The sequence below is a fragment of the Sabethes cyaneus genome, chromosome 3, assembly GCF_943734655.1.
Source record: "Sabethes cyaneus chromosome 3, idSabCyanKW18_F2, whole genome shotgun sequence".
NCBI lineage: Eukaryota > Metazoa > Arthropoda > Insecta > Diptera > Culicidae > Sabethes > Sabethes cyaneus.
Genome location: NC_071355.1, coordinates 45,094,891 through 45,120,693, shown reverse-complemented (window position 1 = coordinate 45,120,693; position 25,803 = coordinate 45,094,891). Strand labels below are relative to the sequence as shown.

General features: G+C 43.0%; 1 protein-coding gene across 1 annotated transcript; it reads right to left on the bottom strand.

Annotated features, from left to right (window-relative positions):
* Window positions 1-533: 533 nt before the first annotated feature.
* LOC128739287 (uncharacterized) lies at window positions 534-25,803 on the bottom strand. The gene is made up of 7 exons (XM_053834766.1): window positions 25,034-25,803; window positions 8,472-10,353; window positions 1,822-2,994; window positions 1,662-1,758; window positions 1,515-1,595; window positions 1,324-1,448; window positions 534-1,243 (listed from the first exon to the last, which is right to left on the bottom strand). Exons 1-7 carry the CDS (start codon window positions 25,191-25,193, stop codon window positions 1,120-1,122), a joined length of 3,642 nt encoding a protein of 1,213 aa, XP_053690741.1. The 5' UTR covers window positions 25,194-25,803; the 3' UTR covers window positions 534-1,119.

Genomic DNA, 25,803 nt, shown 5'->3' with positions numbered 1-25,803 from the left:
GACAATGCTCGAGGAGGACCTGCGGGTGCTCGGAGTTTTCGAACGACGAGTGCTAAGAACAATCGTCGGTGGCGTACAGGAGAACGGAGTATGGAGGCGGAGGATGAACCATGAACTCGCACAGGTCTATGGCGAACCCAGTATCCAGAAGGTGGCTAAAGCTGGACGGATACGATGGGCAGGGCATGTTGCAAGAATGCCGGATGATTACCCTGCAAAGATGATGTTCGCCTCGAATCCGGTAGGAACAAGACGATCAGAAGCGCAACGAACAAGATGGTTAGACCAGGTGGAGCCAGATCTGGGGGAGTGTACTCGGTGTCCGAGGAGTTGGAGAGCGATAGCCCACAACCGAGTTAACTGGAGAAACCTTGTTCAGCAGGTTGGCCACGAACTTCCTTTAAAAAAGAATAGAAGCTAGAATAATAATGTTGGAAGCATTAATGTACCTCTTATTTTTCAAATAATGATATCGACAATTTAATTTTTTTAAGATTTATTTATTAAATACTCTAAATATAAAAAGAGGATCATTGGAACAAAATAATGTTTCATAACGAGAAAAAAATTTATTCGCAGCGCCGCATATATCTTGGTTATTTATAACAGGATTTAAAGTATGGCGTAATTTGCCACAGTTTCTTTGATTACTGTCTATTGTTATATTGTTAGCATTGACTGATTGCTACATCAAAATAAATCTTAAAATACATAAAAATACAAAATATGCCAATATATCGTTCACAAGCCTTTCTTCTTTGAACGCAAACCTAAATATGAAATGAAATTTTGTCTAAATAAACACACGGACAAAACCAAGATTGGCTCCGAGAAAAAAAAAATTTTATCACCATGAAAAAAGCATCCTTGTAGAATGCACGTTTACTGATCCAGTTTGTTGACTCTCAGTTTGCGTTTTCTCTCTTGCTTGTACCCTACTACACATTGACCGCAAAAATTAGTTCAACGAAAAAAACAAAACAGCATACCGCTCTCATCGCCACGTTGATCGTCCCCTTGACCCCGGATGTGCTGCTGACGGCGGCGATCCAGATCAATGCCGACTAGCTCGACATGAGCCCTGCCCGGTGGCTGTCGATTTTGGTCCCCTTCCGGCTGTCATATGCTGTAGTCTTTGGTAAGGTGAACCTCAATATCGACGCGGCAAATGGGACAGTGTTTATTAGTCACCAACCACTGGTCGACGCAGTCCTTGTGGAATAAATGCATGCACGGAAGACGTCTAAAATTTGATTATAATTAAACAGTATCGATTTTAGATGATAAGAATTAAAGGGAAGTTGAAACTGTTGGCATGCCTACCTCACATCATTATCAATCTCGAATTGGGATAGGCAGATTGTGCACTTTTCGCTGTCCTCATCAGTTTCGCTGGCACGACGCAGACGTTTATATTTGTGCGGAAACGTGTTGTGTTCGATCATTTCCTGAAAATCGAAATAGAAAGCGATTAGTTGAATGCAACCCATTGATACACTTTCGCATGGGCAAACCTGGGTTGCTCCTCGGTTCGAACAGGTATCTTCAATCACACGAACAAACCGGTTCAAGCTAGATAATAGGCTTGGACGAAGCTGTGAAAAAACAAGCAGAGTTCGGGTATAAATATGATAACTGAAGCTAATTTTAGTGGCAGTTACCCCTATACTGAAATGGACCTGTGGTGCGTTGTTTAATATTGCCTGAGGAGTAAAATGATGATACATATGATGAAGTACGTGCTGGTGATCGTTTCGCCTGTTGGTAGAAAATACAATTAGGCTATCGTAATTTTTTTTAAGCTTGAAACTATTTAGTTACCTCAATGGCGGATACACGGTAGTGTGATAGGATACACGCCTCGGTCGATGATTGAAAACACGCAAATCTTGTTGATAGTTATGGTTCGAAGAATGTTGATTATAGTTGCGATCCGACCAATAGGTAGAGCCATCATCGAATAACTCCCCACGATTTTCATGACCAGTTGATCCAGTAGCCCCGGAGTGTGGTTGGCTAGAACCCGCCATGCCGTTGTATGATGAATTGATGAGATTATTTCGTGTTCGTAGACCGCTGTGATGTGGAGAATTGCGCTCCCTGTAATCATTTACCACATCTCTCAACATCATCGTACGACGATGTAGTTCTTGCATATTATGTTGTCTGTGCCAGAGATTCTCATGAACTGCATACGGAGGCCGGACTCCTCCCGTATGCAAATAACGGTTACGATTGGGATACCCATAGCCCCGATAACCACGCGATTCGCCCGGACCAGTAGGAGGCGGGGCTTGTCTGCCAGATTCATAACCAGGTAAATCACTTCCATTATTATAGCGCATGCCTCGGTTATTAGAACCCTCATATTCCGGGGCATTCGGTTCAAGTCGATTGGAATAATCGATGGGAGTTTCAACCATTTCATGTGCATTAAGAAACCTTTCATCATTGCCATCATTGGCGGTTGCACAGTTATTAGCTCCTCTATGATGAAAACCGTGTCGGTTTCCGATGTAAGGATTGGAACTACCATTTCCTTGCCCAGCACTGCTGCTTGTGGCACCAGGAGGACCATGCCAGGGTGCAGACGGATTGATCCTACTAAAGCTACCGCTAATAATGTTATCAATAATCGCTCCTCCACAGGTATTACCGTTACTGTTGTTTTGGCCGTTACCTCCACCAACTGCACCGCAAGCTCCATCGTCATTGTCCGCCATAGGATGATGCATTTCAGCCGCTGGACACATTGGGTAGGTTGTCGACTGCAGAGGTGTTGGTCGCATCATACTGGGATCCTGTCTGGGCATTCGACCACCAGAATTCCAGCTATTCATTCGCCGGCTAGCATTGGGTGAGCTATTGGCGCTATCCGGATGCCAGTGGGGAAACGAGCGAAAGTGTCGCTGCGACCGAAATGGTCGGTGACTTGGATCCAAAGACCACATCAGATGTGAGGACGGTGATCTTGACTCGCCCGTCCGAGGCATGCTGCAATAGAGAATAAAACATTAAAAATACATTCTGTTGACTGAAAAAATACATTCTTATGACTGAATAAAATATATGGTTATTGATACTAGGTTGGTAAACGACTGGATAATGCGTACAGTTGGTGCCTTGCGCACATGTATAAAATAAACCAAATAGTTAGTTCTTAACCATCCAGCAATTTTTAGTCCTACCTCCACGTGGTAGGTCTGAGCTAGGATACGAGCAACCTTAGTGGAGATCGGGTAAATATCCCCGGTGAAAACTTAGGACGTATACTCACAGGAAAGGGGAAATCGTCGTCCTCATGTCAATGGGGGACGCTAAACAGTATTCTGAAGATAGTCCTTCGGTGACACAGAAGCCTTCCGTAAAAAATAACAGTACACCGTGAAAGAAATAATGTGAATACGGACCGGAACAATTGTGATAGACCAAGGCAACGAAATAGAACAAACGACTGAAAGCTTGGAAGTCTCTCAATTTTCTAGAAACTAGAAGGGATGTACCATTTACCAAAGCTGTAGTAGGTAATACACACGAACTAGGTACAGCAGGCGATATGCAGAAGCGTGTGATTGGCAGGCAGCGTTACCAACCAGCAAATAATCGGGATTCGTTTCAAAATAAAGATGGCAAAATTCAATCAAATTTCAGATTAGTTGAAAGTTTATCCGACATATGTGTGACATTTTTTTCTTTTTTTTCGCTGACACTTAATAGTGTTTTTCGGCATTTCTTGCCGTCTTTCTATCGTCTCCTGATGATTTTTTCTACAAAGATAAAATTGTTCATCCTCCTTTCGCCTACTTGTCATTACTTTTTCGTCGTCTGTTCGTTGTCTTCTCACCGCCTATTCATTGTCTTTTTGTCATCTATTTGCTGTCTTTTCACTATTCTTTTGTTGTTTTTTCGTCATCTTATTATTGTTGTTTCGACACCTTTTTATCATCTGTATACCTCGTATTCGTCGAGTTTTTGTAATCCTCCGTCGTATTAAAAATACGATCGTATTTTTGTCATTTATTCTTCATTTTTAACGTATGCTTTTGACATTTTAATCGCTTTTTTTCATGGTATTTTTTTGTGTTTTATGGTCTATTCGACATCATTTTGTCGTCATTTCTTCGTTATTTTGTCATCATCTTTTATCGTTTTTTTCCTATTTTTGTAATTTTTACCCATCATCCTATTTGTTATTACTATCTTTTCATCGTTCTTTCGTCATTTCTCAATTATGCTTATTTCTAGCATATATTGTCACCCTATTGACGCTTTTTAACACTAGATATACCAGCATTTTAAATATACCTATTTATACCAAAACCAGTCAAAATGACTGGTGGATAAGAAACGGTTGGTGAACTACTGAATAATGTGCAACACAGACCCTATAGTGGTCCTTAGTCTCTTATCCAGCAACTTCTATCTCCACCTCCTCGTGGTAGGGTAACCGACCTGTTTTGGACCTCATCTGCAGTTGTAAATAATCTGGACGCTATCATTTGATTTTGCTGGAAGTGTCCAAATTATGTACAGCTACAGATAGGGTGCAAAATAGGTTGATTACCCTACCAGCCGGAATACGAGCAATCTTAGTTGAGATGTGGTAACCAACCCTGGTGGTAACTAAGGTCGTATACCGACAGGCAAGGAGGCACTGTCTTGTCTCGGCACTATACGATGGCAGCCCCATCATGAGACTCGGCAGCATAGCCCTAGTAAGGCACGCTTTTTATATCTAAAATATTACGAAAAATCAAGAAAATTCAACTGGAAACATTTAGCATGGACAGGCGATGAAACAAGGATTTGGAATGGATGCTTCCTACCTGGAACTTTAAAACCAAATTTCGTGGATGGCGACAGAATGTTGCTCGTTCAGTTGGAACCGCAAAAGTTCGACATTGTGGCACTACATGAGATCTGTCGCAAAGGCGTGAAGGTTTGGGGGATCCGTGGCGGCAAGACCCAATCTTGCCAGAACGGTGGAGCAACCAACGAACTGGGAACGGGCTTCGTAGTGATGGGCAGAATGCAGGATCGCGAGAGGATATGTGTGTTGAGGATAACAGGCCGCTTCTTCAACTACACCATCATAAACGTGCACTGGCCACACGAAGGTAGACCCGACGACGAGAAAAAAGCGTTCTATGTCCTGCTGGAGGCAACATACGATAGCTGCTCGAGTGCTCGCTACGGGATATCATCGTCATTGGGGACATGAACGATCAGATCGACAGGGAAGCAATGTATAGTGATAACGGCCAGCGATGCATCAACTTTGCAGCTTCCCGAGGCCTGGGAATCAGAAACACATTCTTTCCCCACATAGATCTACAGAACCACCAGGAGATCACCTGACCAACTAACATTGAACTTAATCGACTATATTCTCATCGAAGGTCGGAGTTTCTCGAACATCACCAACGTACGCTCCCTACGGGGTACGGATATCGACTCAGATCATTACCTAGTAGCAGTACACGTGCGCTCAAAATAGCCACCCTCGGTTAAACAATCGATAATTAGACAACCCGGAATGTAATGAGAACTACGAGCATACTATGCGCCTTCCGCTGTGGCCAGGTGCTTCGACCCTCGAAGATAAATGTAGCAGGATATGTTCGGCCATCAGTGAGGCCGCAAAACGCCAGAAGGAGAGCTAGAACCACTATTTCAGGCTAGTGAGATGCACAAGTTCTATGAGAAGGTGAACCGATCTCGTAAAGGATACACACCGAGACCTGATATGTGTAGGAACGAGCAGGGAAACCTGGCCACAAACGAGCGTATAGTAATTGGTGAGTGGAAGCAGTTCTTTGATAGGGATCTCAATTGCTGATATAGCAAAAGGAAATGTAGCAGAAGTCAACGTATGAGAGCCTAAGGGCGTTTCGACTTCCGATCTCAAAGAGATCCGGCGAGAAATCGGTCAGCTGAATAATAGAACCGCCGAAAAGGACCGATTCTCGACAAAACTCTACAAAAATGGCCAAGAACCATTGGGAACGGCATTTCACTGAATAATTTCATGCTTCGGACTCACCGTTCTCCGTAATGCTACATTTCTTCATAGAATCTTGCACCACTCATTTTGACTGGTGCTGGTATAAATGCCAAAAACAAAAATTATATTTGTTACTAATATATATAGAGTAGCATTAAGTTCATAAAATGTATTCTCTATTTATAGCTACAAAAGTCATAACATCTTTTCTAAAATCAAATGTTATATGTTGTAGAAATTTCAAATTGAAATTGCACGACCAGTCAAAATGACTGGTCTGGTATATCTAGTGTTAAACGTCTTTTGTCGTCCTTTGTCGTGTTTTTTGTTCGGTTTTTTCGCTGTTTTGGTGTCTTTTTGTCGCCATTCAACGTATTTTCATCGTATCGTATTTTTCTTTATTTTTTTATTGACTTTTCAGCATATATTCATCATCTTTTGACGTAGGACTACGTCTTACGGCAAGTGTTGAGATAGGGCGTCATTCCAAAAAATCGAAAAATGCGAGCGTCACGAAAAATGAAAGGTTTTGAGCGCTAATAGCTCAGCGGTTTTCCGATAGATTTTCAATATTCTTACACCAATCGATTGGAAAATCTTCTAAGAATTGGCCCAAATGAAGAAAAGTATGGATTCTTGATGTTGAACTACTGAAAAATTGAAAATAATGAACCTATGTTTTACCAGAATTCTCGCTTCGTGATTGGTTGGAAGATTCTTTACGATGATCTAAACCTATATCAATTTGATATCTGTGCTTGGGAAGTAAGCCGAAACAAGTGACCAAGTTTCCTCGTTTCAACAAGATTTCTTAACACCGCGATTAAACCTAGACCATTTTGATGTCCTTGCTTGGGAAGCACGCCAGAAAGAGTGACAAAGCCACCTCGTGCCAACAGATTTCTTATGAACGAAACGAAAGACGAAATCTAATCTAATTTGATGTCTGTGTTAGGGAAGTGTGCCAGAAAAAATGACAAGTTCGTTTTCCCAACAGAGCGCAAATTCTTTACTGCGAGACGATTAAACCTAGGCGAATTTGATATCTATGTTGGAAAAATGTGCTACAGCTGTAGTGTTCGGTTATAATACTCTGTATGAATACGAAGGCTTGCCGTTTCATTAGAAGTATAGTGAAAAGATGTGCTGTTGACAAAATAGGATTGAATTGGTAAAACCCCTTCAACGTGAGGAACCATGGGTAATAAAAACAATCTTTAATTTCAGTAAGGTAGCAGTGAAGCAATAGTTTGTGTTCTTGATTTTGTTAAATTGTTTCCAAATGCAATAGAAATAACTCTGAAATCTTTTGAGGATTGAACGTATGCAATGTTACTACTTTGATAAATGTTACATACAACGCATGTAGCATGTATTGCCTCTTTTATGACTATTTAGACTATTGTGATAATCATTTAATGCAACGTACCACATTTTGCACTGTTAATCTAAACTGTAAGCCACTCTATTCAGTTTAATCTACTAATGTGTTTGACTTCTTTTTCCTTATTCCCCTTCTTTTTCACTTCATTTTTTTTGAGCGAAATCGTGTGCGAGATTCGACTGTGATAATCGTGTAAATCGGGGTAGTCTAAATAGGGGCAAATGTCGCATATACGATGCATATAGCATGTATCGAATGTAAGAATCGAATGATTACAAGCACGGATACATGCTACTATCACTACAAAGAGACTTACGTAGTCCTGCGTCACCTATATATGCGGTCGTGTCTTGTACATAACCCCTCTGATTTGTATTTATAACTTTTTCGTCATCTTTTCATCGTATTTTTTATCTAGATGTGTGATATTTCAGAGAATGCGATTGTAGTCGCGAGTGCTCTGAGTTAAATTGCGTTGTTTCAGCGAAATTCAGTGTAGTGCTGTGTAGAATCACGTATAGAGTGCCATTGTTGTCTGTTAATGGTCAAATATCGTGATTTTCGACGCAAATAGTGCTAGATTCTAGTGTTTTAGCAAATATACTATATTAACAATATAGTTCACTTCGGGGCAACAGCCCCGCAAAAATGGTGTTCGCATCGAATCCGGTTTGTACCAGAGGCTGATGTGCGCAGCGTCCTAGATGGTTAGACCAGGTGGATTCAGATCTAGAAAGTGTGGGACACTCGAGAAACTAAAGACGGACAGCCTAGGATCGAGTCGGTTGGCGGAACATTGTTATGCAGATGAAAGCCTATGGGACCTCGCACCAGGATAAGTGAGTAAGTGATACTAGAATGAATCACTAAACTAGAGAACCACTTGTCGACCAACATTTGAAAAGGGCGGATAAGCCAACTGTCAAACAGACCGAGCGAGAGTTGTTTTTTGCTGGAGCAGCATAGGAAAATGAACTCTCACTCGTTCTGTTTTACAGTTGGTTTATCCGCCCTTTTCAAATGTTGGTCGACACTTTCGACCGGGAACAATTTTCTAAAGAAGTCAGGAATATGAATACTTACGTTGAATTTCGCCCTCCGCTCGCCCCGGTGCCGCATTGTATGAAAGCTTGATTGTGACCGCCACCACCCACCTGGCAAGGCCCAGCGCTGCGTCTAAACTGGCGCACCTCATACTGCTGCAACGTTGGCGATGAAAATCCGAAACTTTGGCTATGATCATGGTCACGATTTCTATAGTTTCTTTCAAGTTCCTCATCTGAATTAGTCAGGTCGATTGGTTCGCGGCCATCCTCTGGCTGGTGATCAATTAGTACCACATCACTTTCATCACTGATACTGCTCGTATCGGTAACCCAGTCCAACTGCAGGTCCGGAGCTGACAGGACGTCACTTTTGTGTTGCTGATCACTCTGAGAGTCCTGCTCGCCATGCAACTGTTCGTTTGAGCGATCCTTTTGTTCCTTCCGCTCGCTAGATGTGGCTTCTCCGCTAACATTACCGGTCTCCTCCACACTACTGGAGCTAGTATTAATCACCAGCTGACAAGTATTCAAATTGCCTCCAGATGACATCTGACTGTCTGCTTCAGCTTCTTTTATTATATCTGTGGTGTTGATTGTTTCTACTTCAATACCAGACAAACCACTGATATCGCAATCTTCATTGTTGCCTGTATTGTTTGAATCACTTGGAAAAACAGCTTCATCATCGGTATCGATATCACTGCTGTCATCGCTGTCGAAATCGTCGTCATCGACTTCGAGCGAATAACGAGTAAAAAAATGAGGGCGACGATTCCCTCGTTTTCTAAAATAACTTTCGTCGTTGCCCTTCTGCAACTCTTGTAGGTGTCGGTTTAAACCACTTGGCCCTGGCATAGGTTCTTCTGAGGGTACAGCAGGCAGTGCTGTAGGAGTTTGCTTTTCCTTTTCCTTCGCATTAGCATGCTCTTTTTTCACCTTAGCCATCTCTTCCGAAGGCGGATTATTAATCGCCGGTTCCGATTTGACGGTGGGCTGATGATTTTGATGGCAATTGGTGCAAAGGTTCTTTGTAGGTTTTCGGTCTTCGCCCAGAGCAGGAAAGCAGAAATCACATGAACATGGGCCTTCTTGCTTAATTTTTGGTTTTACTGAACTAGTCGGTTCCCTTGTCGTTTCAGCTTGCTCCACTTTCGGTGGAGGAGATGCTTTTTCCTCTTTTTTAACAGTTGCAACTGGGTGTGGAGAGTGATAATCACGATTAGGTCTTGGTTCGGTAGCAACATCCGGTTCAACTTTAATTTGATTACGAGACGGTCTACTCGGCGGTGGCGGTTCCTTTTTAATTGATCTATGGTCAATCGGAGGCCCTTCCGGTTCTGTGGGATTCTTTGGCTGGTTGCACATATAGCAATTATGGTGACGTTTGCGAGTGAATCCCCCATGGCCATTTCCATTACCTCCGTTAGAGTAATGGTGGAAGTTATAGTTGGCCTTGGCCCATTCAGAACTAGGATCTTCAGAAGATCGAGGAGGTCGTGAATAATTGCGCGGACGGATCGCCGAATTGGTTCCATCGTTTGACCTCGAACCAGATTCCACGTCAACCGGTTGGCGCGTGGCTACTAACGGCGAACCGGATCCTCGTGAGCCAGGCGGCACAGATGGATGATACGAGGGGGAGTAACGGTTTTGTGACCCTCCCTGCGACGGGTGGCCGGGATGGTGATGGTGGTGGTGGTGCTGATGTTGATGGTGCTGATGTTGGTGATGTGAAGGAAAATATCCAAACTGTGACGGTCCAAACAGACCATAACTGGTGCGGGCTGATTCCATGTGAGCCGATGGAGGAAAATACGGTAGAGAATCATAGTAATTGGTGCCACGCACTCGAGGCAACATCAGCGGCGGGTACTCATGGGAACCGGCAGTGGCAAACAGGGGTGCCTCCAGGTCTAAATCTGAAACGACAGAATATATTTATTAGGTTGTTCCGAAATAATACTCTGATGCCTGGGGGTTAATGGCCCCAGTTGAAGGAGGAAAATCATTTTTTAGGACTGCAAATATGAGAAGTGTTTTTTGAGAAAAGTTTATGAAAAGTATTTGAAGCATATTATTTACATTTCATACGATTGGATATTCAACCATAACCTCTGTGATCAAGAGTCATGAAACAAAAATTATTTCATATGTAAGCAAATTTTTTCAGCAATTTATGGAAATATTACTCACGTTTTTTACAAACTTCAAAGAATAATAAGAAAAGTTATCTTCTCTCCCATCCCTGCCGTGTAATAGAGAATCATTATAGAAGCCTATCTATACGAATCTGAAACTATTGAGAACCAAAAACTGAGGATTCAAAGCCCCTACCAAGGAAGATGGTTGAAAAAGTTTTCATTTAAGGCTGTCTCGCGAATATAATTTATCATTATTCTGTCACGATAAACCCCTATGCTAAACTGTAATGCAACCCGACCCGTATTACAAACAAAAATAGTATTACAAATAAAGAGACACGAACGGAGACTGCGGAATGCCAGACTGTTGGAGGGATCACCATGATGCCAGACTGTGGAGACCTCCACAACCAACGGTTACTCGCTTTGTCAATGGTAACACGAACCTGTCACCAGGAAAGGTTCTCATCAACAGCCCGGATGTCGTTGGCTAAACTGCGTGGCCATGAGCTTCTGGGTCTGCTTCTTCTACGCTGTCCTTGCGGATTCCAGTCGAGTGCTTTTCTGCAGATCCCGTTCACTGCTTTCCTTAAGGTGTGTCCACTTCCATCTACGTTCTCGAATTTCCCGAACGTTCTCGAAAATCTGCCTTGATGACATCGACGATGAAGTTCTTCGCTAGATAGACAGTTGTCATGCCACTAAGCTTGTATGATATAATATCACAGACAGCGATCAATAAATACCTGCAGATTTTGCCTTGTCTTCGCTGAGGCGAAACACGTTTCGCAGGCGTACAGCAATACGGATTAAACGTTTGAGTAGAATAAGAATATTCGGGTTTTGGTACGTAGTGACCTGATTTGAGCGTCAAATGTTTCCCCTGCCTGCAAAGGCATTCCTGACCTTTCTTATTCGTGCGGCTATCAGTCTTGCTGCTACCATCGGGCGTTTTCAGGAAACCAAGATATTGAAATGGTTTCACCTGACCAGCCTGTTGTTTCGCTACTACGAAGTTGGTGACGTTATCAATGTTCACTATAGACTTACACAATAAACTTAGTCTTTGCTATTGCTAGATTGATTGTGAGACCGGTTGCCTGGAGCTCTCAGAATAGAAGTCATCTAACGTGCTGTGCATGTCGGTTCGGCGTAAGCGAGTAAGACAATGTCGTCGGCAAGGTCGAGATTTTTAAGCTGCTCCATCGTTAGAGGATTCGTGGTTGCGACAGTCGACCGCCTTTTCAAAGTCAACGAACACCAGCAGAAGAGAGTCCTGGAATTCGTTGATCTGCTCCAATATAATGCGAAGCGTTGTGATATGGTTTACACATGATCGGCCAGCACGGAATCCAGCTTGCTGCCGCCGGAGAGTAAATGAGTGAACATGTGCAAATATATCACCTCTGTTTTCTAACTCCTATCTCTACCTCCACGAGGTGCCGGCTGGGGTACGGTAGCCAAAGTTGCGCACCTGGTGGTACGCAACCTTGGTTGTCGTATGCAGACAGAGAAGGTGGAACACTCGCCGTGTGGTTTCCGGCTACCTAATCATGCAGTTCGGCGCAGTTTTTCGGAGGGCGCGGCTGCGGGGTGTGGGCACACCGGGAGAGAGTTATTTTCTCAGCTGGCTTAGCACAGAGAGAGAGAGAGAGACTCTAAATCGGTCTGTTTTACACAATCTGCAGTTAGGCCCTTTGGCGGTTGGTGTCGAATTGTACGTTTGGGCAAAAATTGAGCCACGGGACCTGATCCTGCCGGGAGTCGGCAAATCAGGAGCCCCTAAGTCAAGGTCTACCTCCGTGCCGTGACTGAATGGCTGGAGGGGTGAAAACATGCCAGTCGCGAACGGAGTGCTTTGGGCATCTGGCCCCTACTGTGCCATGCGGGGCTCTGGTACGGTCGATCTTTGTTGTCCCTTGCGTTTCGTGGGAACAGCATAGTAGTCCTGCCCAATTTCCCTTATAGGTTTTACGCCAAGTGCGTTCTGGCCAATATAATTGGCTTCGCTTACAATTTGCTGTCTGATCTGTGTTGGAGATTGTTTGTGCATATACTCCGCTAGTCAAATAGTTAGGGTCGCACAAATAAATCTTCAACACAAACGGGCAGCAAATTTGTATTTATGCGAAAAACTTTTTAATGGCTCTGTCACCATCGCATTGGTTCAGGAGCCGTATTTTCGCAAGGGGTACTTTCATTCGACGGATATTGGAAACCAGAACTTTGCTGCTTTCAGCAAAACTGGTATGACAAATCCTCGTTTGATGCCCAGGGCATGCATATTGTTGCATAGGTCAATAAGTGCATGCCTTATCTCTGAGTTGACTACTCGAGATATTTGTGCAGTCACAGTAGAACTCGTCGTGGATGATGTCCATAGACGCTATGTCTACTGTTCTGCATACTTACCACACGATGAACCGTCTCCCAGCGACGATTTCAGAAATGTGGTGAGATACTGCCAATCTAATGGGCTTCCGCTCATTGTAGGCAGTGATGCCAATGCCCATCACATCATTTGGGGCAGCTCGGATATCAATCCGAGAGGCTCTGATTTGATGGAATATTTGAGTAGTACCAACCTTGGAATACTCAACATTGGCAATTGTCCAACTTTCATACGAGCTGGTAGAGAGGAAGTGTTAGATATAACACTCTGCTCTAACAGGATCAGTCATGAGTTGGCACAATGGCATGTTTCAAATGAGACACCAATATCTGATCATTGCTTTATATATTTTGATCATTTGGGTGTCTCCTTGAACGCTGCAACCTTTCGCAATCCGAGATTTTCTGACTGGGAACTCTTTGAGGAGGAACTGGCGACGAAATTTCAAGGATTCGAACCGACGATTGAGTCATCGATCGACTTGGATGTGGCTGTAGATGTCACAACATCTTTTATTGCGGAATCTTTTGAAGTAGCTTGCCCGCTAAAAACTATTAAAACGACTAGAGGAACACCGTGGTGGAACTCTCATCTCGCGGAACTAAAGAAACGATGCAGGAGAGCCTGGAATAGACGTCGGAGGGATGGCGTGGAGCCTTTCAAGCAGGCCCGGAAAGCCTATGCAAAGGCTCTACGGTCTTCAGCACGCACGAGCTGGCACAGGTTCTGTAGCAACGTTTCCAGTTTCGGCGAGGCAAGTCGACTTAATAAAATACTGTCAAAATCGAAAGATTATCAGGTTAATAACATTCGAAGTTCGAACGGTGAATACTGTTCGAATGACAATGAAATCCTGGAATGTCTCTTTTATAGTCACTTTCCGGGCTGTGTGGAACCTGAAGTTCGAAACGATCCAGAAATCGTTTTAGGTGGCTTAGACTCATGGGCTTTTGCTCGGAGACTTGTCACAACTGAAGCGATTGAGTGGGCCGTGAACAGCTTCTCTCCATACAAATCTCCTGGAACAGATGGAATATACCCTATTCTACTGCAGAAAGGATTCAAGTACTTCAAACACATTCTGAGAAGGATGTTTGTGTGTAGTATTGCTATTGGGTACATCCCAACTCAATGGCGTGAAATAACCATTAAGTTCATTCCTAAAGGTGGACGCGCGACATACGAGCAAGCAAAAAGTTTTAGACCAATCAGTCTAACGTCATTCTTGCTTAAATCACTTGAGCGGATTGTTGATCACCACATCCGCGAAACAAGCTTAGTAGAAGTTCCTCTTCATTCAGCACAACATGCTTATCAAAGTGGCAAATCTACAACCACTTTATTACATGATGTGGTGGATAAAATTGAGGTTGCTTTTTCACAAAAGGAATCTTGCTTAGGAACTTTTTTGGATATTAAAGGCGCGTTTGATAACGTATCTTTCGCTTCCATTTTGGAGGCTGCTCGTTATCATAATGTGCCTTCAATAATCATAAAGTGGATAGAACAAATGCTTAGTAACCGATTGCTTTTTTCGTCCTTACGGCAAGCAAGCATTTGGAAGCAAAGTGTTTGTGGATGTCCACAAGGTGGCGTTCTCTCGCCTCTTTTATGGAACCTTGTGGCGGACGGCCTATTGAGGAAACTCAATAGTCTAGGCTATCCGTCATATGGTTTTGCGGATGACTATCTCATCCTAGTAGTTGGAAAGTGCATAAGCACATTATTTGACTTAATGCAGCAGGCACTACGCGTCGTGGAAACGTGGTGCCGAGAAACTGCACTTTCGGTAAATCCGAGCAAAACATCTATCGTCTTATTTTCAAGACGTAGAAATACCAATGGAGCTCGCGCTCTGCGCTTTTACGATTCGGATGTTGATGTTGTGAACGAAGTGAAGTACGTGGGGTTGATTCTCAACTCCAAGCTTGACTGGTCCACAAATATTGACTTCCGAATTAAAAAAGCGTGCATGGCCTTTGGGCAATGTAGACGAGCAATTGGCAACTCTTGGGGGCTTAAACCCAAATACATACACTGGTTATACACGGTCGTTGTCAGACCAATACTGGCGTATGGTTGTCTTGTATGGTGGCAGAGAGGGGAAGTTGTGACTGTCCAGACAAAGCTAAACCATCTTCAAAGGATGTGTTTAATGGCAATGTCTGGTGCATTTACTACAACTCCTACTGCCGCCCTAGAAGCTATTTTCAATATTAAACCTCTACACTTCCACCTGAAGCAAGAGGCACTAATATGTGCTTATCGACTACACGCGATTGGCCTTTGGCAGTCTGTGGACGGTTCCACTGGTCATACTCGATTGTGGTCGCAAATTGTTGCTGAGGACAAGTTTGCCCTTGCTCCTAGCGATGTAACGCTCATGCGTACTTTCCCGTATAGGACTTTCTCAAGTGACTTTCCTCCTAGAGAGGATTGGATGTCAGGCTACATGGAAAGGAAAATTTCCGACTATGTAGTCTGTTATACCGATGGTTCCTTGTACGAAGGTCGCGCGGGTGCTGGTGTTTACTGCCGTGAGCTAGAATTGGAGGAATCCTATTCGTTGGGTAGTTACTGCACCGTTTTTCAAGCTGAAATCTTTGCAATTATGTGCGGAGCTCAGTTTGCACTTCAGAAAGAACTGATAGGCAAGATTATCTACTTCTGTTCTGACAATCAAGCCGCTATAAAAGCCCTTTGTGCGGCTAATTCTAAATCTAAAACAGTCATCGCCTGCCACACCCAATTAGAAGAACTAAGCATTCTAAATGCCGTTCATCTGGTTTGGGTTCCTGGCCATTCTGGTATAACCGGAAATGAATGGGCTGATGAACTAGCAAGATCTGGAGCAGAAAAGTCGGTTTTCGGACCGGAACCTGCTTTACCAATTGCGGCATGTTGGATAAAACAAAAGATTCGATCTTGGTTTTCATCTGAACATGTACATTATTGGGAAAATCTTGAAACTTGTCGTCAAACGAAAAGTTTCATTGTTAAGCCTTGTGAGAAGGTTGCGAAATTTCTTTTGCAACACTCAAAGGTAAATTGCAGTATTCTTGTCAGATCACTGACTGGTCACTGCAGGCTAAATTATCATATGGCTACGATTCAGCGAGCTGAATCGTTTCATTGTAATTTATGTGAATCCGACTACGGTACACCATATCACGTAATTTGCAACTGTCCTGCAGTAGCACAATTGCGTCATAGGATCTTTGGATCCTACGTCTTAAATGAATCGGATTTTAGGAAACTAAAATTACGAGACATTTTGATGTTCCTTACCGAAAGCGGTATTGAGCTATAAGCTCTTATTTATCATGAGTATACCCCCCAGGGGGTGTACTTTTGATAAGTTAACTACCAAGGATTGCAGTATCCCTTCGGGGGTACAAAAATCTCTCGGTATATATATGTTTGTGTTTGTCCAAATTCCTCATCCACCCCTTCCTATTCCTCCTGTTTTCCTTCCCGTCCTCATCAGGTAAATGATGACACGGGCAAGATGGGCAAGGCACAAATCTTCCACATGATTGTGAGGAACGTGCTGCTCGAGCCAAAGATGCTGATACCTGATACCTGCTGCCGCCGGAGAGTAGCTTCAATCGACTCCTTGATCCGGTTGAGGATTACCTTACAGAGTACTTTGAGAGTAATACAGAGCAACGTGATGCCACGCCAGTTACCGCATTCAGTTAGGTCTCCTTTTTTAGGGACATTGACCAATATGCCCTGCATCCTGAAAAGCTGATGGGCTGACAAAGATGGGTCTGCGTTGAGCTTCTCGGCTGAAATAAGTCTATCCCTGTCGCTCTATTGGAGATTTTACACTCTTGTTGGCTGACACTCTTGTTGACGCGATAAATTCGACGAACTGTAGGCGTCATACGCTGCTGGTTTTGTTGGTCTCTGACATTTGAAACTTGGAAGAGTTGTTTAAAATGTTCAGTCCATCGCTTAAACTGTTCTGTGCAGTCAGTCAATAGCTGACCAGCACTATCCTTTGCGGCATCTTTGTATTCATTCTGGTACCACTAAAGCAGCGAGAAATATTGTGCAACAAACGGCGGCCCGACACGAATGCACTAACAGGTGTAAAGTGTCGCTAGTGAAAAACAACAACAACAACAACAACAATAACCATTGGCGGCGGCGGTTTCCTTTTGCTCGGCTAGGGAGTTAGTGCGTGCTCTCTTGTCCCACCTACAAGCTCGTTTAATAACTATGGACGAATAACGAATAATGATGTTTCTTGAACAGTGGTTTATTAGTAACTAAGGAAAAATATCTAGGTAACACACCTTTAGAACAAATGAATATTAAATCGACTGCTACTTAGATTTGTTTCTTCAACACCCCCTCTCAGTTGATTTCAGCTAATCCTATTTTATCCCGCAAGTTTAGGAATTGAGGCGATGCTAAAGCCTTCGTTAAGAGATCTGCCTCTTGTTGTTGTGTTGTTATGTATACCAGTTGAATCTGCTTTTTAGCGACAGCCTCTCGTACAAAATGATATTTAACATCTATGTGTTTAGCCCTTTTTGTTTCTTCCTTCTGCGCCATTGCTATTGCACCTTGATTGTCCTCGAAAACCGATACGGGATATATATTTTCAGCTTCCATTGCATCGGTCATTAGTCCACACAGCCATAATGTTTCGCTTACACAGCTGCTCATAGCAATATATTCTGCTTCAGTTGACGACATTGCTACAGCGTTTTGCTTCTTTGAAGACCAAGCTACGGTAGAGTTGAAAACCTTCAGTAGATATCCTGAGACACATTTTCGATCATTTTCATCACTAGCAAAATCCGCATCGACGAAACCAACTACAGGTGGTGAATGGGCATTGCTTTTGTATACTAGTTTAAAACGTTTAGTACCTTGAAGGTATCGTAACACTCGTTTTGCGTGCTTCCAGTGCTCCGGTCCTGCTGCATCCTGGAATCTCGATAAATAGCCAACAATATAACATAAATCCGGCCTTGTTCCCAGCATTAGATACATCAGGCTTCCTATGAGTTCACGGTATGGTTGCTCACATTGTCCTTCGTATCGTTGTAACTGCAACCTCACTTCAGCGGGTGTATTGCACGACTTACAGTCACTCATGCCGAACCTCTCCAGAATCTTTTCAATAAGTCCCAACTGAGAAAGCTTCATAACACCATTCGCTCGGTCGCGCTCTACCTTAATACCGAGAAAATGATGAAGTTCGCCCATATTAGCCATATCGAAACTCTTCGTAAATATGCTTTTAATTTCCGCAATATTCCTGACACTCTTGGCTGCAATCAAGAGATCATCTAGATATACAACAATGTATGCAGTATCACCATCTTGCTGTCTGGTGTATAAACAATAATCGTATCGTGAACAAGTAAAACCATGGATCTCCAAGACTTCATTAAAACGACTGTTCCAGCAACGTGGAGACTGTTTTAAACCATACAGAGAACGTTTCAACAAGCAAACCTCATTTTCTTCAGCCTTTACACCATCCGGTACCGCCATGTATACTTGCTCTTCCAGCACACCGTTCAGAAACGCCGTGCGAACGTCCATTTGATGAATTTCGTAACAACGATTATTTGCTATAGCCAATACAGTTCGAATTGTGTTCAATCTTGCAACCGGCGCGAATGTCTCTTCATAATCAACGTGTTTCCTCTGCATAAAGCCCTTGGCTACCAAACGAGCTTTAAAACGCACAGGATTACCATCAGCATCCGTCTTCAACGTGAAAACCCATTTACTGGGGATTGGAACAACAGACGCAGGCTTCTTCACCAACACCCACGTGTGATTTTTATCCAACGCCAATAGTTCTTCTTCGACTGCCTGTAGCCACTGCGCACGATCTGGATGATTGTTGATATCATCGTAACTGTTTGGTACCTGAGAAAATTCAACAGCAGAATTTGCTCCGTATGACGTTAAGAATTCTTTAAACCAACCTGGTCTCCTGCACTCCCGACCACTGTGCCTTGGTGTAGACTCGCCTGGAGAGTTACTACCTACCTGTTGTGGTGGGAGTGCCGACGTATCTGATTCTGATTCTTCACTTTTCCCCTCTTGCTCCGTTTGCTCTAACTCTTCAGCATCAGGAGCATCGACAAATTCGTCTTCCTCTGCTGTCACTTCATCCCCCTCTTGCCCTTGCATTTGTGGAATCAGTAAAGGAATCACTGTTTCGCCAGAGAACTGCTTATCGACGATCTTCTTAAACGGGAATTCTGCTTCATTGAACCGCACATCACGGGCGACGATTAATTTTCTACTACCAGGTGACCATAAACGGTATCCGCATGGAGCATAACCAAGCATTACACATCGTTGTCCAGTTGCATCCAATTTGCTTCGTTTTTGTTTTGGAATCCAGGAATAAGCTACGCAACCAAACACACGTAGCTTGTCTACCACAGGTTTTTTACCATGCCACATTTCTGCTGGAGTTTTGTTTGAAAGAGCCTCCGTCGGACTTCGGTTTATTACATAGACTGCATTCAATACAGCTTCATCCCATAAATATTTTGGCGCACCTGATTCGATCAGCATAGCTCGCATCTTTTCCGAAATTGTCCGGTTGAATCGTTCAGCTACTCCGTTGTGTTGAGGAGTGTAACCAACTGTGGATTCCACCTGTATTCCTTGCTGCTTGTAAAACGTCAATTGTTGCTTACTAAAATACTCTCGTCCCAAGTCGCAACGAAGATTAGCAATCTTCACTCCAAACTTCGCCGTCGCCATTGCCTCATATACCTTGAAGTAATCAAACACTTGATCTTTCGACTTCATAAGGTACACGACAGCAAAATGAGTGTAATCGTCCACAAACGAAACAAAATACTGAAACCCATCGTGTGTTGCAGGCGTGATTTTTCCACAAACATCTGTATGCACTCTCTCCAACGGTCTTGTAGTAGCGGGTCTTGTTCCACAGAAGGGCAAGCGTACCAGCTTTCCTTCCGCGCAGGTATCACAAAAACCACCATCACCTCGTAGTTCATTCATTCCTTTTACCATTTTTGAACTTTGCAGCTTCTTCAAATTTCGATAACTCAGGTGTCCGTATCGACGGTGCCATAGTTTCAGCTTATCGCAATCAATTTTTGCAGCTAATACAACACCAGTATCCACATCCATCGACAAATAAAACAAGTTTCTTCGTAAAACCGCTTCGCCGATGTGCTCTCCATCTTTGGTAAGGAGTGCACGATCTGGTAAAAATTGTATTTGCACTCCTGCTTTCAAAAGAGCAGCCACAGACAGAAGATTATACTTCAGACGAGGAACATGCATTACGTGACTTATTTTCAATGTCACTTTTCCGGTTTGCGTCTTCACTTTCCCAGTAACGGTTCCTTCCTTAATACCCTGCATACTTTCATCATCCTTGGCACTTTCGATAGTCACCGGGGCCGGCAACATTTTGACAGAAGACAAATATTTTTCTTCCTTCACCATATGCCTGCTAGCTCCAGAATCCAAAATCCATTCCGGTTTGATACCAGGTAGCACCTCTGCTTCCTTTGAACTAACCAAAGCTATTTCACGATCAACTGGAATATCCGCTGCATTTGCCCGTACCGTTTGCTCTTTGCCTTCGGACAGAATGAACGTTTATGCCCGAAAAGTCCACAGTTATAGCATTTTCCAGCGAAATTGCTCCTAACCAGAGGTGGGCACCGCTAACCGAAATTTTAGCTTCGCTAACAGCTAATTCGCTAAATCAAAACGTTAGCTTCGATAACCGCTAACCGCTAAATCAATCAACAATTTAGCGGAAGCTAACGCTAACCGCTAACAGCTAAATTTGTAAGCACTGTAGAATCAACATTACTTAAGCGAAAAGCGCTGATTTCGGCAATAAAAGATAATTTTTGTTTCAAAGGTAGTAATAAAATTTCAAGTTTTTAGTAAAAATACAATGAAATCAGAATAAAGGGAATTAGCAGGTAGAAAATTTGTAAAAACATATTTTGTTGGCAATAACTGTCCTTGGTTGTTGTGAAAACTTTATTGCGTTGATACTTGGCCCAACACTTATGAATTTATTAAACTAGTGATGTTCGAGAAAATTGAAAAATCTCCCTTGATGTTTTCAGTGAACGTAGGAGGCCTCGATTTTTTTTAAATATCGATTTATTTGAGCCCGCGTACAAAAGTAGTCCTCTACGGACTTGAGACAGCAACTTTGTTTACGGAAGTGCACTTGCCGTATTTGAACGAAAGGTATTGCGAACTATTTTTGGCGGAGTACAAACGGATAGCGGAGAGTGGCATAGGCGTATGCACCATGAGTTGTAGTCACTATTTGGAAAAAGTTGGGAGACTACTGTGCGCCGGTCACATCGCAAGGATACCGAACGATTGTGCAGTAAAATCTGTTCTCTACAAGAGCCCCACTGGCACCAGGAATAGAGGGGCCAAACGAGTTAGATGGCTTGACCAGATTGAAGCCGACTTGCATGTGCCGAGACGCGTAACGATTTGGAAACGAGTAGCCCAGGACCCAGGGGTGACATTGCGATTCTCGTTTCGAGTGATTTTGGTTCGTTTCGACCACGTTAAACGAATGGGCGAAACGAACCAAAATTACTCGAAACGAGAATCGCAATGTCACCCCAGAAGTACAATGGAGAGGAATTCTTGATACGGTAAGAGCCACCCCGGCTCTTGGCTGGTAAAGTACGTACAAAAGTTTGGAATTTGGAACCCTTCAACCGAAGCCTGCGTGATATTTCTCACAAATTTTCCTTCTGCCAAAAAAAAGTTAGCGGTACATAAATTTAGCGGAAGCTAACAAAAACGCTAACGGTTATAAAAATTAGCGTAAACGCTAACTGCTAACCAAAATGTTAGCTGAGCTAATTAGCTGTTAGCGGATTAGCGGAATTGTGCCCACCTCTGCTCCTAACACATTGCTTCTTTCCATGCTTTGCTGCCAACACTACACCGTCAGATCCGTTGCTAGTGCTTGAACCACCTTCTCGCCCGTTGTTCTCCAGTTCCTGTGCCAACAGGCGTGCTTTCACGGTATCCAAGCACAACTTGTCGTCAGGGAGATTTTCTATCGCCGTTGTTGTAACATCGAAGGAGGCCGGCAAAGTTATGAAAAGTTGGCTCACCTGATCCAGTTCGGTCACGGTAGCTCCCGCATCTTTGAGCTGCCTTATCAGCTCATCAAATTTACGGAAATGGTCTTTTAACGGTGTTCCTTCCTCCATTTTCAGTAGCGAAAGAGATTTACGAATGTACGTTTGTGCAGCAAATCCTTTCTTTGCAAACGTATTGGCCAAAGATTCCCACATTTCCTTTGCCGTTTCCTTGTCCCGAACATACTCCAAATGACTATTTGCAATAAAGGCCACCAAAAGAGCTTTTGCCTTATCGTTTTTGTCCTTGAACGCCGTTTTCATTGCTTCAGTTGCGTCTTCAGCCGGCGGATCCTGTTTCACTGCCTCCAAAACTCCGTGAGCTGCTAATTGCGTTTCGACTCGAAATTTCCACGTATCGAAACCTTCTCCAGCAAACTGAACTACCCCAGCCTTTTTCGCGCTTGTGGTCATTCTGCTCGCTGCTGCCGGAACCTTCAGTTCTTAAAACTTGCTGCTTCTAGTCTTCCAAGTTTGGAACAATTCCGAAAAAAACTGCTTCAAGAATTTTCAAATTACTGTTGAACTGAGCCCATAACCTATGGACGAATAACGAATAATGATGTTTCTTGAACAGTGGTTTATTAGTAACTAAGGAAAAATATCTAGGTAACAGACCTTTAGAACAAATGAATATTAAATCGACTGCTATTTAGATTTGTTTCTTCAACAATAACCCTCCCCAGTTCGGCATATCGTTGATGGGCAGAAGTCTTAGCCGATCTGGTTCGCGCTCGCTCAATACTGGCTTTCATCTCTCTCCGCTCTATCTTCCACCAAGCTTCACCCGATATCCACTCCCTCCGCTCGCTGCGCGCTTTGCCGAGGGTTTCGTCACTGGCGATCTGGATGAAGGCGTTCTTCATGCCGGTCCACTGCTCTTCAACGGTTCCACCGGGTGGAAACTCCGAGGTTCGGGATTCAAATTGTTCGACGAAGGCTTTTTTCACCTCAAGATTCTCCAATGGCGGGCGTCGAAACGAAAGCTTTCTCCTCCCGTCGTCGGACACATGTCACGCGTAAGGGCAATGCCTGGCTCAGCATCTATTGACGCATAGCGCTGGATTGCTGTAAAATTTCTTACACGTGTCCTAAATCTGGCCACGGTTATTCTTTCGTTTATCGAGAGTTTAGAGAGAGAGGGTTTAAAGCTTCAGGTGGGTAACTTCCCTTGCAAGTTGAGCTACCTTGCTCTGCTAAGCAAGGGTCAGTATATTCCACATTCCGATTCATATCCGTGTTTTCATGGTAAAGACCGATGCCAGTAATCCCAGTAAGAAAGTTTTCGGGTACAATTGGTTGTTAGCCTAAGGTCCCTATCCCATCTTAAGGTGCCATCCTAAAGTGAACGGGAGCCGTTCCCCTTCCCTGTGTGCGTATGACAAGGACAACCAAAGTTGCGTACTCCAGCCGGCAACACGTGGAAGTAGTGATAGGCGTTAGTGAACATTGGTGGTAGATTAACACATGTTCATTCCTAGTTTTGTTGGAATAGTAGTTCAACAGAAGCAACGTCCATCATTGGAGCAGGTTTGCAAACCTTTGTACAAATGAGAATTTGTGGAACTTCGTCACCACGTTGATGATACTCGGTGCTTTGTTCTTGGATTATCTATAACCTCGCTTGGTTGGCATGAGTGACCAAAATGCGTACTAAACAACTTTGAGGTTGTCGTCTGACAATTTGCGTAAAACGGCTGTATCGATTCCGCTGTAGGATTTAGCTGCATCGTCGCTCCAGAACCGGTCCACATCTTCCTTCGGGAATTGGTCCAAGGGCTGGTGAACTACATACGAACATGAAAGGTAATGATTCCAAGGAACAAAAGTAGATGGAATGCATGCAAAGTACTTCAACATTTCTAGATCCGAGCGAATGCTGGGACGAGCAACTATATGGTTGAAGTAACGAATTTCGGAATTCCGATCTGATCCAGCCAAGTGTTTTGATGCGGTATGTGCCACCCAGGAGACAGGACCGAATATGACGTTGGTAATCATTCGACCAGGTGTTGGAATGTTCCTGACGCTGATTTCAGCCCTGGTTCGAGGCGGTTCAATTGGAACAGCTTCTCCTCGATGTGTTTGTATTGTAGTAATATGAATAAACCTAAACAGATGTGTCTTCGTTGGGCTTTTTTTTGGATCTTAATCACAATAATTTATTTACTTCTAGATATAACATTTTTCGTTGCGCAAACTTTTTTTAGGTAATGTTTCAATCCATTTGCAGTCGAATAGGTATCAACATGAAAATGAACAAGCATAAACATTTCAACATATCGCAATGAAAACACAAATACAAATACCTTATTTTGTTGCGATTAAACAAGGAGGACACATTGCTCTTTCAAATCCTTTTTTATTGTGTGAGGTGTTTATTCTTTCCGTCCATATGCCTGCTTGAAATGTTATACAATTTGTAACACGCAAGACTCGTGCCCTTTGGTAATCTCGCCTATTATTATTATTACTAATAAAGAAACATCTACTGATATCGTCAAAGATCGTTGCACAATATTAGTAGTATCAGAATATATTTACAATTTTAAACCAAAGAAAAGAGAACTTTTTCTTTTCTTAAACAACTTTTTTCGCTAACATTTTTAGTCTAAAATAAATTTTACCGTAGATATTAATTTTTTCTAGATACCGGTTCATTTTTAAATGCAGTTTTCTAGTAATGCTTCCTGGAAGTTAGTTTTTTAAAAATTAGATATCTTTTTCGGTTTAACAGAAAATTACCTTAAAAAGTTAGGTTTAGAGAATCGTTTTGGGTTAAAAAGAGAAGCCAAAGCATTTGGAACACAGAAACGGTAAACATCTCAATAATTATCATTGCAAAAACACTACCTAGTTATTAAATAACAATTCAACCGGATATCTTCATCGCTTATCATCCTACCTGAGACCTCAGTTGAATCCACATTCGATTGTATCGCAGTATCCAGAATATCTCGAATACTGTCAGGCTGAAATATACGTCCTGCAGCCCCACCCTCCTCTCCGGGAATGTCACCGCCGTCCGAGTCCGACAAGTTCCAACCTCCAGCACCATCGGCCATAGCTAACTCTACCACTGTTTATTTTCCGGGCTGCAACTTTCAACTTGTTCTACGTACTTTGCAAGTAAAGATTTTGTTTGCAAGGCCGCGTTTCCAAACAAAACCACTGTTAAAATGGAAGCTGGACCAACATTGAACAAGTAAAACAAAAGCCCATTTTTATGGTTTCAACAAATTGACAAACGTTGTGTTGTTTCTTGCATCATTAATCACAGTAGCATGTAAAAAACTATTAATGTAAGTAGGTACCAGTAACTTTTCATGCATAATTGCTGCACATCCTTCATCAACGCCCTGCTTCAATATCTGAGAGCAGGATTAACATAAAACTGGATCCTTCATTTCACATTAGTCATACGGATTCCGACTTATTTAGTCACTAGTCTCAGGTCACTTTCTTCCTCTAATCAACAAAAATAAACAAATTTCTACAAAAGTGGTACCGACTTTGGGAAAAGTTTTAGCAGCTGATGACGATCCCTTCTCTGACATTTCACACTCGCATTAAGAACAAACGTCGCAGTTTTCAAGAGGAAGCAGCAGACATTCATCTACCTCATATATAGTTTAGGAAACCAAAAAAAAATTCACTGCACACAAAAAACGCATC

Coding starts and splice junctions, on each gene's coding strand:
- LOC128739287 (XM_053834766.1), bottom strand. CDS start 25,193: ATGGCCGATGGTGCTGGAGGTTGGAACTTGTCGGACTCGGACGGCGGT. Junction 1,449..1,514: donor CGAACCGAGGAGCAACCCAG/GTTTGCCCATGC, acceptor TTCGATTTTCAG/GAAATGATCGAACACAACAC. Junction 1,244..1,323: donor GAGATTGATAATGATGTGAG/GTAGGCATGCCA, acceptor ATCAAATTTTAG/ACGTCTTCCGTGCATGCATT.